At 43.4% G+C, this 12,726-nt stretch overlaps 1 protein-coding gene across 1 annotated transcript in view; it reads right to left on the bottom strand.

Moving 5' to 3' along the window:
* The window catches only part of NPAS1 (neuronal PAS domain protein 1), a 72,688-nt gene that overhangs the window by 2,942 nt on the left and 57,020 nt on the right, over window positions 1-12,726 (bottom strand). Inside the window, exons 9-10 of the mRNA XM_029619074.1 lie at window positions 8,685-8,832; window positions 888-994 (exon numbers count right to left, since the gene is read on the bottom strand). Coding sequence (XP_029474934.1) covers window positions 888-994; window positions 8,685-8,832 — 255 coding nt within the window. The remainder of the gene's footprint in view (window positions 1-887; window positions 995-8,684; window positions 8,833-12,726) is intronic.

The following is a 12,726-nucleotide window of genomic DNA, read 5'->3' as shown; positions in this document are numbered from 1 at the left end:
CAGCGCAATTTTTATACAGGTATGTAACTAGCTAACAAATAGTAGGGGGGAAAATACATTCCAGGTCATCAAGGACAAGCAAAGCCAGCCCTGGTGTTGGTCCCAGTGCATCTAGGGATGTGTAATTCCAGTGGTGTTGCTAAGAGAAGCAGGAACTAAAACTAGGACTGGATCGGCCCATCTCTGATGACCTGGATCTATTCACAGACTACCAGTGTCATTGATTACTAATATTATAGGTGATTCTGGAGCACCCTTTCATCAGGGCAGGCTGCGCCAATCCTGGTTTTGTACCATTGTAATTCATGCCTTTTTTTTTTTTAATGGCAAATCAGATCCAAGACTATTTATGCAATTGGGATAAAATCACCTTCCCTGTTGGCATGAAGCTGTATGGTCACCTTAAAATTATCAATTTTAAGAAGAGGTGGACAGTTCTGATCCTCAAGAGCCACCAACAGGTCAGGTTTTCAGGCTCTCCCTAATGAATATCCATGAGATAAACTCGTATACAATTGATGCAAGGCATATACTAACTCATGGATATTCATTAGGGAGAGCCTGAAAACCTAAATGGTTGATGGCTTGTGAGGATTGGAATTTAAGTGATCTTTGTGAATTTTGAAACAGCAGCTCCCAGCAATCTGTTTGAACCAATGCCTCCTATTACCTCACAATCATCAAGATCTGATTGATCACCATTTGGCTAAGATGCTACAAATGACATCAATGTAGCGAGAACCAATCCGAGACCAATATGCATGTGTAAGAGTCTTCTTTTGAACTATGTGAGCTGATCTTTCTGGTGTCTGGAAATGGAAGAATCCCCTTCTGGATACATAATGGAATTTTTCAATCTTGCAAAACCCCAAAAGACAGCTGCTCACCTTTAAAGTCTGGCTCTGTACTGAAGGATTCCCTGGCCACCTGGAAGCCTGCTTTCACTGCTGGCAGCTGGCACAGATCCAGGGGTGTGGTTTTATATTCAGGTTTGCTAAACAGAGAGAGGAAACTGCATAAACAGCATAGAAAGCAGTGCAAGGGATCTTTGTTGTCAGGACTCTGTTAGTACCACATCAAGCAAGGGGTAAAAAGGGGCAACATCTGGAAAGCTATGGACACTAATGCCCATACTATGGGAAATAAAGCCCTGCATCTAAAGGCTGACTTGGATTTAGTGACTGGCACAGAGACACAGTACATGGAAAACCATGACTGGGTGTCATGGTTTTGCCGGCCGTGCAGCCTTACTGTGCCCTAATCCTGTCCGCTATGATACCTCCCTACCAGCAGAGGCCTCCAGTGAACTTTTGTTCCTAGCTACCCGAGCCATTTTCTCACCGGCCACCTGACTCAGCCTTGGTGCAGTCTTTCCACCAGGGTCCTCACCTCCACCTTGCCAAGCTCTTCCTTGTTGCTCACACCACACCCAAGCTCCAGCCCCATTTAACTCTGCCTTGCCAGAACCTAGATGCCTTGTCATGGAGTCACCCTTAGCTCTCTGAACATGCTCTATGCCTTATGGTCTCTGGTCCTTCCTGTATCTTGCAGCCTATCTAGGCCTCATCTTGCCTTGTGGCCTCCGGGCCTTGTCTCTGTATCTTGCTCTGAGACCTTACCCTGTCTTGTGGCATCCGGGCTTGCTCCTACCTTACACTTTATTCTATGGCCTACTCAGGCCTTGCCTCACCTAGTGGCCTCTGGGCCTTATGCTTAGTGGCTTACAGCAGCAGTTCTCAACTGGTGTGTCACGACACATCAGTGTATCGCCAAGCATTCAGGTGTGTCGCCACACTTCCCGGTCCCCCACTGGCCCATCTGCACCTTCTGCTCTAGCAAAATGGAACTCTTCCTCCGCCCGGGCAGAACACAGCAGGAGAGCTGGACTCAGTGGCACTCACAGCATGGTCTCTTCTCCCGCCCCGGTGGCCTGGAAGAGGACGTGAAGTACAGCGGCTGTACAGGCGGTAAGAAGAGATCCTGTTAGGTAAAGTCTCCGCAAGTCAGCCCAAAGAAAATCAGCAGCGCCGGCCTGAAGATGAGCAGCATTGGCCCAGAGCAAAACGAGGAGCAACATCAGCCCCCGTGGCTGATGGGATTCCTTTCTCAAGGCCACGAGGGCTGGAAGAGGAGGAAGCTGTTGCTGCTGCTTTTTTGGTGAGAAGGGAGAGAGAATGAGTGAGTGAGCAAGTGTGTGTGTGTGTGTGTGTGTGTGTGTGTGTGAGACAGCATGTATGTAAGTTTGAGATTAAGAACCTGTTTGTGTAAGTGAGAGCATGTGTATGATTAAGAGCCTGCATGTATAAGAGAGAGAGTCTATGTAAGTGATTGTGCGAGAGTGTGTGCAGTTGTGTGATTGAGAGCCTATGTAAGTTAGCGAGCGAGCGAGCATGTGTACAGCTGTGTGATTGAGAGCATGTGTGTGACAGAGAGGAGAAATTTCCAAACAACCTCTCCCTCCTCTTCACAACAATCTCAGGGCACCTGGAAATCAGACTTTTCCAGGTATGGAGAACAGAGCATTTTTTAATCCTTATTTTTCATTATTGGGTCTTAGTGTCTGCTGTTTTGAAATATTTTATTGGTGTCTAGAAATTTTTGATATGAGTTTTTTTTAATTATTGGATATTCCATTCATCAGCTGTTTTGAAATAATCTGTTCTTTTTGTTAGCCTGGTTTTGCTGCTATTGATTTTATATTACTTGCTTTATTTTATGAGGACTGTTGATGTTTCTCTTTTTCCTTTGTTGCACTGCATACAGAGACTCTGGCCTGTTGCGGTTTCCAGATCACTTTTTGACTGCATGTTTCTATTTATGCTTTTTGGTCTCTCTATTCTGTTAGGTGAGGGTCTGCAAATGTGATTGAGGTGAGATATTCTGCTGCATGTAGTTTCTGGGTAGGGCTGTATAGTAGCCTGGCTTGTTCAATTTTCCTAACAGAAGTATTGGAGTTTTAAGGCCTGGTCTAATATTTTCAGTGTTGCCTTTGCTTAGGTAAGGTGGTTACTGTTTGAGTGCTGGAAGTTGGTGCTGTTATATCATTTATGTTCAGAGAGAGTACTCTTATTTTTCCCTTGTGTCATTCTTAACAATAAAAGTAATATGGGGGCCTTTTGTGTTTTGTTTTGTTTTTTTTTAATTTCCGCCATAGGTTGTATTGAGCAGTGTGTCACACATGTGAGAACCATCTGTCAGGTGTGTCCAGACCGAGAAATGGTTAAGAACCACTGGCCTCCTATATCGCTGCCTCCTTGCCTTTGTTCTGTGTTTTCTTGTCTAGTCCTTGTCCAATCCACAGACGCCCTCTCTATAGCGCTCCCTTGCTACAGCAAAATCATCCTGGGGATGAAGTAGTTTTACACAGTGACCTGCCGCAGCAGACAGAGGTTGAGCAGCTGTCTCCACTTCCCAGTGCCTGAAGCTGCATTATACTATTGCAGAGACCTCAAAGATGACATGAGTTTAGGGTAAGGGGCTTGTAAGCGCTAGAGACAACTCGGGGGTTCTCAACCCCCCAGCCCCATCATTGTTCAAGAGCAGACACAAGGACAAACTAAAGACAGTCTGCTTCCTTTCCGCAGCCTCATTTTAAGGGTTCCTATTCCTTTGCAATCAATATCAAAGAACTGATTTAAGTAATCAGAGCATGTGCAAGGAAGAAATCTCCACAGAGCTAGAGCCTGAGGGGGAAATGCAGCAGCCAGTCAGAACGGGCTCAACCTGACAGCTCTTTCTGTACCCATCTCACAGTTCAATCATGTTACCTTGCTGGCATGACAAGAATATACAAACATATTCTCTCCTCCTTTCCTCTCTGCCATCCACTTTCCCTTTCTCTGTTACGTATCCCACTTTCCTTTCTCTCTATATGTGTGTGTGTAGGAAAGCATGAGTATGGGGGGAGGGTAGGTGGGTGACAGCCTGTGGGGGGAGGGGGGGGGCTGTGTGTGTATGTGTGACTGCCAGTGTTTGGGTATGAGTGGATGACTGGGTGTGTGGGGGGGGCTGTGTATGTGTGACTGCCAGTGTTTGGGTATGAGTGGGTGTGTGGGGGGGGGCTGTGTATGTGTGACTGCCAGTGTTTGGGTATGAGTGGATGACTGGGTGTGTGGGGGGGGGCTGTGTATGTGTGACTGCCAGTGTTTGGGTATGGGTGGATGACTGGGGGGGGGCTGTGTATGTGTGACTGCCAGTGTTTGGGTATGAGTGGATGACTGGGTGTGTGGGGGGGGCTGTGTATGTGTGACTGCCAGTGTTTGGGTATGGGTGGATGACTGGGGGGGGGCTGTGTATGTGTGACTGCCAGTGTTTGGGTATGAGTGGATGACTGGGTGTGTGGGGGGGGCTGTGTATGTGTGACTGCCAGTGTTTGGGTATGTGTGGATGACTGGGGGGGGGCTGTGTATGTGTGACTGCCAGTGTTTGGGTATGAGTGGATGACTGGGTGTGTGGGGGGGCTGTGTATGTGTGACTGCCAGTGTTTGGGTACGAGTGGATGATTGTCTCTGAGTGAGTGTTTGGGTTGGTGGGTGAGGAAGGGAGTGACGGGCCTGTGTGTATATGAGTGAGAGGATAAAGTTTGTACAGCTCTCCATTCCATCCCACAGTCCACCTTTTTAAGATCGCCTGCAGTGACTAATCTCTCTTATTTGATTATTTGATTTTATATTTTATGCTCGTATTTTATGTTAGTTATAATCTGACATTTATTATTTTATATTGTGAAATATGGGGCAGATTTTCAAAGCCCTACGCGCGCCGGACCTATTTTCAAAAGGCCCAGCGGCAGGCGTGTAAAGCCCCAGGACGCGTGTAAGTCCCGGGGCTTGAAAAAAGGGGCGGTCTGGGGCGGGGCCGGAGCCTCCCGGCTTTGCCCGGGATCACGGGCCAGCCATCGGCCGGCGTGTTCAACTTGCGCCTGCCCAAGACAGGCGTAACTCGGTAAGACACTTTTTAGGGGGGTTTAGCTTAGGGCTGGGGGGCGGGAGAGGACGGAGGAAGGCAGCACAGCTCGGCGCACACAAAGTACACAATTGTGCACCCCCTTGAGCGCGCCAACCCCTGATTTTATAACATGCGTGCGGCTGTGCGCGCATGTTATAAAATCAGGCATACATTTGTGCATGCCAGGTTGCGCGCACAAATGTACGCCCACACGTATGTTTTAAAATCTGCCCCTAAGAGTGTATCTTTGTAATCTGCCCTCATTTATCCCATTTTTACCCTATCTACCCGGTTCCCCTTTTCGTATTCCCTACCTCGCCAATAGCAATCCCCGCTTGTCTATATTTAGTCACCTTTCTGAACGTACAAGTTGCAATGTCATATATAGTGTCTTCTGTATGTATTATTGAAAGATAATGTGTATTTTATTTATTTATTTATTTATAGATTCTTATATACCACGGTACATATAGTTATACATCACCTCGGTTTACAGTGAAACAATAAATTAGCAACAGGCTTTACATATAACAGGTTAAACAGAAGAACATTTAACAGCTACAGGCTTGTTGTATATAGTGCTTTTTGGAGTGTATAGTACTATATATAGTGTATAAGGTTATCCACAGTGTATAAGTTTATACACAATGCCTGTTCTGAGTGTACAATTTGCAATGTTACATTTTATTTTCTCCGGTTGTTTTCCATCAGGTACTGTTTCTCTTCTCCTCTTGCTGTTTTTTCCCTCTCCTTTCCCGTCCCTCCTCTCTTCCTAGCTGCTCCCCTCCCCCTACCCTGGTTTTTTGTATTTTCCGCCTACATTTATATTGTAAGCCGGCATGATGTACCCACAAATGTCGGCATATAAAGGCTAATAAATACATAAATAAATAAATAAAAATAGAAATATTTTAAAATAAATAAATAATCTCTGAGTGGCTGGAAATCGAAATATCCCAGGGATGAAGAGAGGGAGATTTTTAAATTCTTCTTAGTTTCATTATTGGATGTTATTTGATATATTTTCTGTTTTGAAATATTATGTTGGTATTTTGGGAAATTTTATAAATATTTTATGAGGTTTTAATTATTGGATGTTCTGTTCATAAGTTTTAAAATTTTCTTTTTATTAGTATGGTTTTCCTTTTATGATGTATTATATTTCCTTATTTTATTATTTGTTGGACTCTTATTTTGCCTTTGGTAAGGATCTGTCTGTGTCATGTATGTGTGATTGAGGGTGAGGGATTCTGCTAGTTTCTAGGGATCTATAGCAGTCAATCTTGTTCTGTTTTCAATGAGAGGTGTATTCATCTTCTAGGGCCTGATGTAATATTTGCGATGTTGCTCTTTCCTGGGTAGGGTTGTTGCTGTTTGAGTCTTGGGAGTTAGTGTTGTTCTAATACAGCAGATTTGTCTCTTGGGGTAAACTGTATTCTTGGCAGGCTGTGATAGCTTTTATTGGAGTGATGTAAGTATTATCCAGAAATAATATATGTGAGTTACTGAGACAATATAGGAGCCATCTTTATATGTGAATTTCTCTGATCTAATATCTGAAGAAGGGACTTGTGTAGTTTTAAAAGCTTTTGTACAATATTTTTAGGTGTATGTAAAATAAAAAAAATACAGGTATTTTAGGCAGCCTGGCTTGTTTTTGTTTTCTAAATAGGAGGTGTATTGGTGTTTCAGAGCCTGATGTAATATTAGCAATGTTGCCTTTTTGTAGGTAAGGTTGTAGTTTGAGTGCTGGCAGTTATTGCTGTTTTTGGTATAGGAGGTTTACTGTATTGTAATTGTTTATTCTTGGCTTTCTGAGGGCCAAGCCCACACCTATTACTTGTTACAACAGGCTCAATGCCATATGGGTTTCATGTATCTTTTTAATCTAAGGGAGAGGGGATTGAGGAAGTGAGACTGCTGTAGACTCTTAATAAATGCTGTCACTCGGTACAGTGCTATGTTTACTAATGTATTTCATGAATAATAATCATTGCTCTGGGACTGAACAGCACTGATGATGCTGATGCTTTATAAATGCTATCACTGTACAGTGCTATGTACACTGATGTGCATTATGACTAATAATCACTGCTCTGGGACTGAACAGCGCTGTCGATGCTGACGCTCTATAAATGCTGTCAGTATGTACAGTGCTATGTACACTGATGTACATTATGACTAATGATCATTGCTCTGGGACTGTACAATGCTGACACTTTAGAAATGCTGTAACACTGACTGTACAGTGCTATGTTCACAAATAAAAGCTTCATTTTGTCACCTGCCTCTGCCTATTTTTCTCTTCCCTTATTCTTTTAGTCTCCTTTCCTTGCGTTCCCCTTAATTCTCTCTCTCTCTCCTACATTTGTCTTTTCTTCGCTCTCTGCATCTTTTTTGCTTTTCTGTAACCAGGCAGGATGCTGCTAAAGGGACCTTTAGCCCAGTGACAAGTTTCCCATTTCTGCACCACAGCTAAAATCTGAACTCCCACAAGGCACAGATCAACCCACAAAGGGGTGCATAAGGGGAGAAGAGCGTGGGTGGTGGCAATTGCCCCCTACCCACACCCTGAATCCAGATCCATCAAGGTCCAAATTCCTGGTGCAAAAGCTTTCCAAAACCCTAGAAGCTCTGCTCCCTGAGGGATGTAGAGAGTTAATTAGTCTCTGTAATTACAGCACTAATTAACTAAAATACTAATCATCCTGACAAAATCATACATTGGCATCTGTAATTACTGACAAAATTAGCATAATAAAGCCATCTTTTGCTTCTGTAGGAAAGAAATACCCATTAATAACATCTGTTGTAGTGATTCATGTATTAATATTTTTTATGTTTTTTAAAAAAAAATTCATCATAATTGTGATATATTTTTAACGTGCAGGTGGGGAAGGAGTTATAAGGCAAAATGCAAATGTTTTCTGGTGAGTTTTTCTTGGATTCTAAATTCCAGTACCTCCTTTACTCTAAATGCTGTCCTGCTGCTTACAAATCTCAGAGTGAGATACAGATGTTCCAGGCATAATACTGATCCTCAAGAAAACCCCATGCAGACAATCACACCAATACATGTAAAGCACGAATACAGCACAGACAACTGAAGAGAAGCTGTTCATCAGAGCCCCAATGCAGGCATCACTTGGATAAAGCACGAATACAGCACGGACAGCTGAAGAGCAGATCTTCATCAGAGCCCCCTGCAGGCAGAACACTGATACCCATAAAGCATGAATACAGCACAGACAACCGAAGAGCAGCTGTTTCTCAAAGCCCCATGCAGGCAGGGCCATTGCAAGGGGAGGGGAAACAGGTCGCAATGCCAGGGTGACGCCACCCTCCCCTTTTGAGTCATTCTGTGAATCTGCAAACCCATAAGGGAAGGGAAGGCTCTGCTCTGGGTGCCACTTTGTCCAGCAATTGTGCTGCATGCACAGGTATCAATACTAATGCATGCAAAGCACAAAGTCCGCTATTCTCATGAATCTGCTGTGTAGTTCTGCTAAAAGATGCACACCTTTGCATTCCAAAATGTAAAAGCTGTAAACGGCCTTGATCTTTGGAACATGCGGTAAATAATTTTAAATAATGAATGAATGACGTTAAATCTGTTAGTATTACAAAGAAAGGAGACCCAGAAAGAAAACTGAAAAGGAACACAGTGGAGCCAAGAAATAGGCAAGTACTGCTGCAGAAAGCACGAGGGGGGGGGGGGGGTGATCAGAGAACCTCACCTGATGACGTAGTTCACCCACACCATGTGCCTTTCGGTTGGGTTCTTCATGTTCACCGAGACTGTGGCGCATGACTGGACCCAAACAAAGCCAGCAGTCTTCTGCAGCCAGCGGTAATACTGCGTCACCACTTGGCCTTTCTTCAACACTGAAAAGCAGTTAAACAGAATCAGAGAAAGGCAAGGGGGCCATAGGTGGTCGTCCAGAGTCAGAGAAAGACAAAGCTGGGAGTGACCTCAGAAGGTTATCTAGAATGAGAGCAAGATGAAGATAGTGCTTTGCCGCTGGTACTACTACCCCAGGATGGCTCCCATCTCTCGGCATAAATTTTGGGTGTAACTGTGGAGAAAAAGGCTCTTTCACTCACATCGGGTGGATCCCCTCAGATCCAAAGGTAATTCTTCTCAGCTGGCCAGCTGAAGGGGAGCTACCAGCCACTGCGCTAGTGGCAACCAGGCAAAATGCAGCCTGCCGCTGGAGATCTTCGGAAGTCTCGTCAATGACCTCCTGGTTGCGGTTATTGTGGGAAACGTACTATGTCAGTGATTTTCATTATGACCGTAAAATATGGGAGCCTTTCCGTGCGAAGGCAGGCTCAGTGGTTGATAATATCAGACTAGAAGTTAAAGAGGTGGAATCATCATCCTGTGTGAAAGACCAGGGGGGAATAATAATATGTGACTGGGATACTGTCAGCGATATACCTAGCTGAAGCAAGACTTAAGTTCCAGTCCCATGGTAATATACTAACTTTCCATCACATGTCAAGCTAGGATTTAAGTAGTATTATTTAGTTCTTGTATAATGGAAATTATTATATTTATAGTTAGTATTTTGATGTTCAGCTTACCGCACTTACATTAAGTCTTAACGAATATGTTTAAAAAAAGTGATGGAACTGGAAGAGAACTCGAGCAGTTCATTGAGGGTCAGAGAAAGAGAGGGCTGAGAGGGACCTCAAGTGCTAATCCAAAGGTAGGCCTTGATGTGAGCTAAAGCTGTCCTCCAGATTTAAATAGAGGACTGGAAGGGCCTCGAGAAGCCGTGCAGGTAAGGAACTCAAGAAGCCGCCTGCCTCAGTGCAGAATCCCCTGCACCATCCCAGTCAGGCGCACGTCTGACTTGGATGATTTAGATCCCATCCCCTCCCCAGGTTCACTCAGACCAGTTGTTGACCATCCCGGTAGTGAGAAAGTTCCTCGCAATGGCAAACCTAAATCTGCCCCTGCTGTAAATCTTAAGCCCGTGATGTCTTGTCCCGGTGGCGACGGTGAACTGATCACCCTGCCCTTCAGACGATCCGATTAACATTGCTACAGTCGCAGGGAGCATTTGGAAGCTCTAGTGAAGGTTCTAGCAGCGTCTTCTCTGTCCTTGTCTCTCGAGATTTTAAGTTGGAAGCTGCAGAAGGCTCGACATGAAATCGAAAAGACTTTAAAGCCCCCCGCCCCACCATCTCATTATCCTGAACCTCCTTTAGTAAATGTAAGCAATTCCTAAACAATGTAAGTAAATCCTCAGAGGGGTCAGTCATGTTATGCACTCTACTAATGTCTGCTTGTGCCATACAGGATCTCTCACAAGAGGGAAGAAAATGGGGCAATACAAATAAAGCAGCATGAGTTTGTGGATGGGCCAGCAGTATTACAATGAGATTGCTCAGCCTCTAGCTTTATAACTGAGCAGCAGTGTGATTTTGGTTTTTACAGTGCCACTGCCAGCACAAACAGCTCTGCATGGATTGGGGTGCATGGTTACATTCAGGGGGTTTCCCCATTGACCTGGGGATCAGGAAGGAATATTTTTACATCATTTTATAACGCCATTAAACTGGTTTGTGCTGGAGATGTAGTGAAGACAGCATAGCTGGGTTCAAAAAGGCTTTGGACAAGTTCCTGGTGGAACTTGTGGGACAGCGCACGGATTTTTAGACACATTCAGGGAGGGCAACAGTCAGATGGCCTGTCTGACACATGTAAATCACTAATTACCCATTGCCAATGACTTTGAAAATTGTCCTCTTTGGAGATAATTTTACAACAGGCCTCATAGATATGCTCCCAAGTTGCACCAATTTGAATCTACACATGCAAATCCACTTTGAAAATGATCGCAACAAAACGATGAGCAGACAAATCTTGCTATGTGGTGAACTTACGTTTGCCAAAAAAGTCTATGCCTATTTTTTTAAATCAAAAAGTATGCACGGAAACCCCCAACCTTGTCCAGACTCCACTCCCTAGAATATCTCTCTCTTAAGCGTGCAAAAGCACAAGCACATTTTTTGCAGCACACGTCGGTCACGCAATTTTCTAAAGCAGTACTTTACTCACAGAAATCCCTTGAAAATTACCTTCCCTATGCACTAAAGAAATTCAAGTTATGTGAAAAGTGCAAATAAGGAGAAAGTATTAAGGAGAATGGGTCTTGGTGAATCAGGCCTATAGAGATTGAACAGCAGGTTCCTCTTACTGGTGTTTACTATTTGTTTGATTCTTTTAAAACAATTATAATATGCCTTTCCCATCAGACCCGTCTCTACCTCTTGATGCCATTTCTGTATTAAATCATTCATCTTGTTTGTCATCTCTGCTTGGATTAATGTGGAATAAACAAATGAAACCATATGAGACTATTGGAGGTCAATATTCGAAGTGTGTTTAGTGCTATTTATCCACATAAGTATATCTATGCAGTTAAGTAGCTGCCACTGAATATGTGACTGCATTCAGTAGCCGTCGCTTAGCTGCATAAGTCACTTTATACGGGTAAACAGCTGCATAAATTGTGGGTGTGGAGTGGGCAGATCGGGGCATAACTTATGCGGCTAACTAGCAATATTTGGTCTTAGCCGCTATAACTTACACAGCTCAACGTGAATATGCATATATTTGATGGCTTAGCCGTCCTGCTGAATACATCTTGTAACTTCACTTGATAAGTTATATCTGGCCAAATTACTTAAACGGCCAACTTTGACTATTGACCTCCCTATGTTCTAGATTTACCATTTTCTTTAAGTTCTTAGTTATATGTATTCTAGGATCAGAAGTCCCCAAAGAATTAAAATGACGACTTACTTGACAATATGCATAAAACTGCTTGGTATCTATAGTGTACCTGTTTTTAAATTCTTGGAAAGTCAGCATTCGTCCCTCGTCCCCAATGAAATGGATCATTGAATAGATACCTTTTGTTTGCCACATCTGAAAAATCCCATTATGAAATCCTTGGAATAATAATCTCTATTTCCCAACAATGGTAAATAATGGGAAACTTTTTAATTTAGGCTCATGCTGTTGCATAACCATTTCAAAGTTTTTAAGATATTTTTAATCAAGCTGTTTGTTCAAAGATTAGGTGAGAGCTTAGAAGGGAGTGCTTGCTCAAAGGGCTTACGAATGCTGCTTCCATTTTAAAAGGGATATAATAAGCCATGCACCAATGCAAGCCTCCCAAATGTTGCATGTTTCATGTTGCAAGCTATATTATAAAGCTTCAGGGTCGGCACCCTCCATCTTTCCTGATCTATAGGTTTCATTAGGGTATTAAGGGCTATTCTTGCAAGGAACTTGCTGAGAATATCACCAAACATTTCTGATTCTGTTTTCGTTAAATACATATGTATTAACTGTAAAACTTATAACCATTTAGAAAGTATTATCTACTTGTAATCCTCACAGGACAGAACTATTTTGGAAGAAGTGGAATATAAGATTCTAAAATAAAAAAAAGTATGAATCTAGTGAATTTTCCCAATCAAGGAAATGGGAAACCAGGACTGCTCCTGCAACAGTGACCTTGCAGAAGAAAATAAATTGAAGTTTCTAGCATGTAAGGTCATGGGGGTGAATTTTAAAAAAGCATTGCTTGCGCTAAAAGGCCAATATACGCAAGTATCTGGGCAACGCGTATTTTAAAAGCCGCAAATTACGCACGTACATGTGTGTGCTCGAGCAAAGAAAAGGGGCATAGGTGGGAGCGGGGCCTAGGGTTCCAGGGCGGGGCCAACAGTTACATTTTAAACTGGCTAGCCGCATAT

This window comes from Rhinatrema bivittatum, chromosome 11 (genome assembly GCF_901001135.1).
Source record: "Rhinatrema bivittatum chromosome 11, aRhiBiv1.1, whole genome shotgun sequence".
NCBI lineage: Eukaryota > Metazoa > Chordata > Amphibia > Gymnophiona > Rhinatrematidae > Rhinatrema > Rhinatrema bivittatum.
The sequence above is the reverse complement of the archived record's forward strand: the minus strand, read 5'-3'. Positions and strand labels throughout refer to the sequence as shown.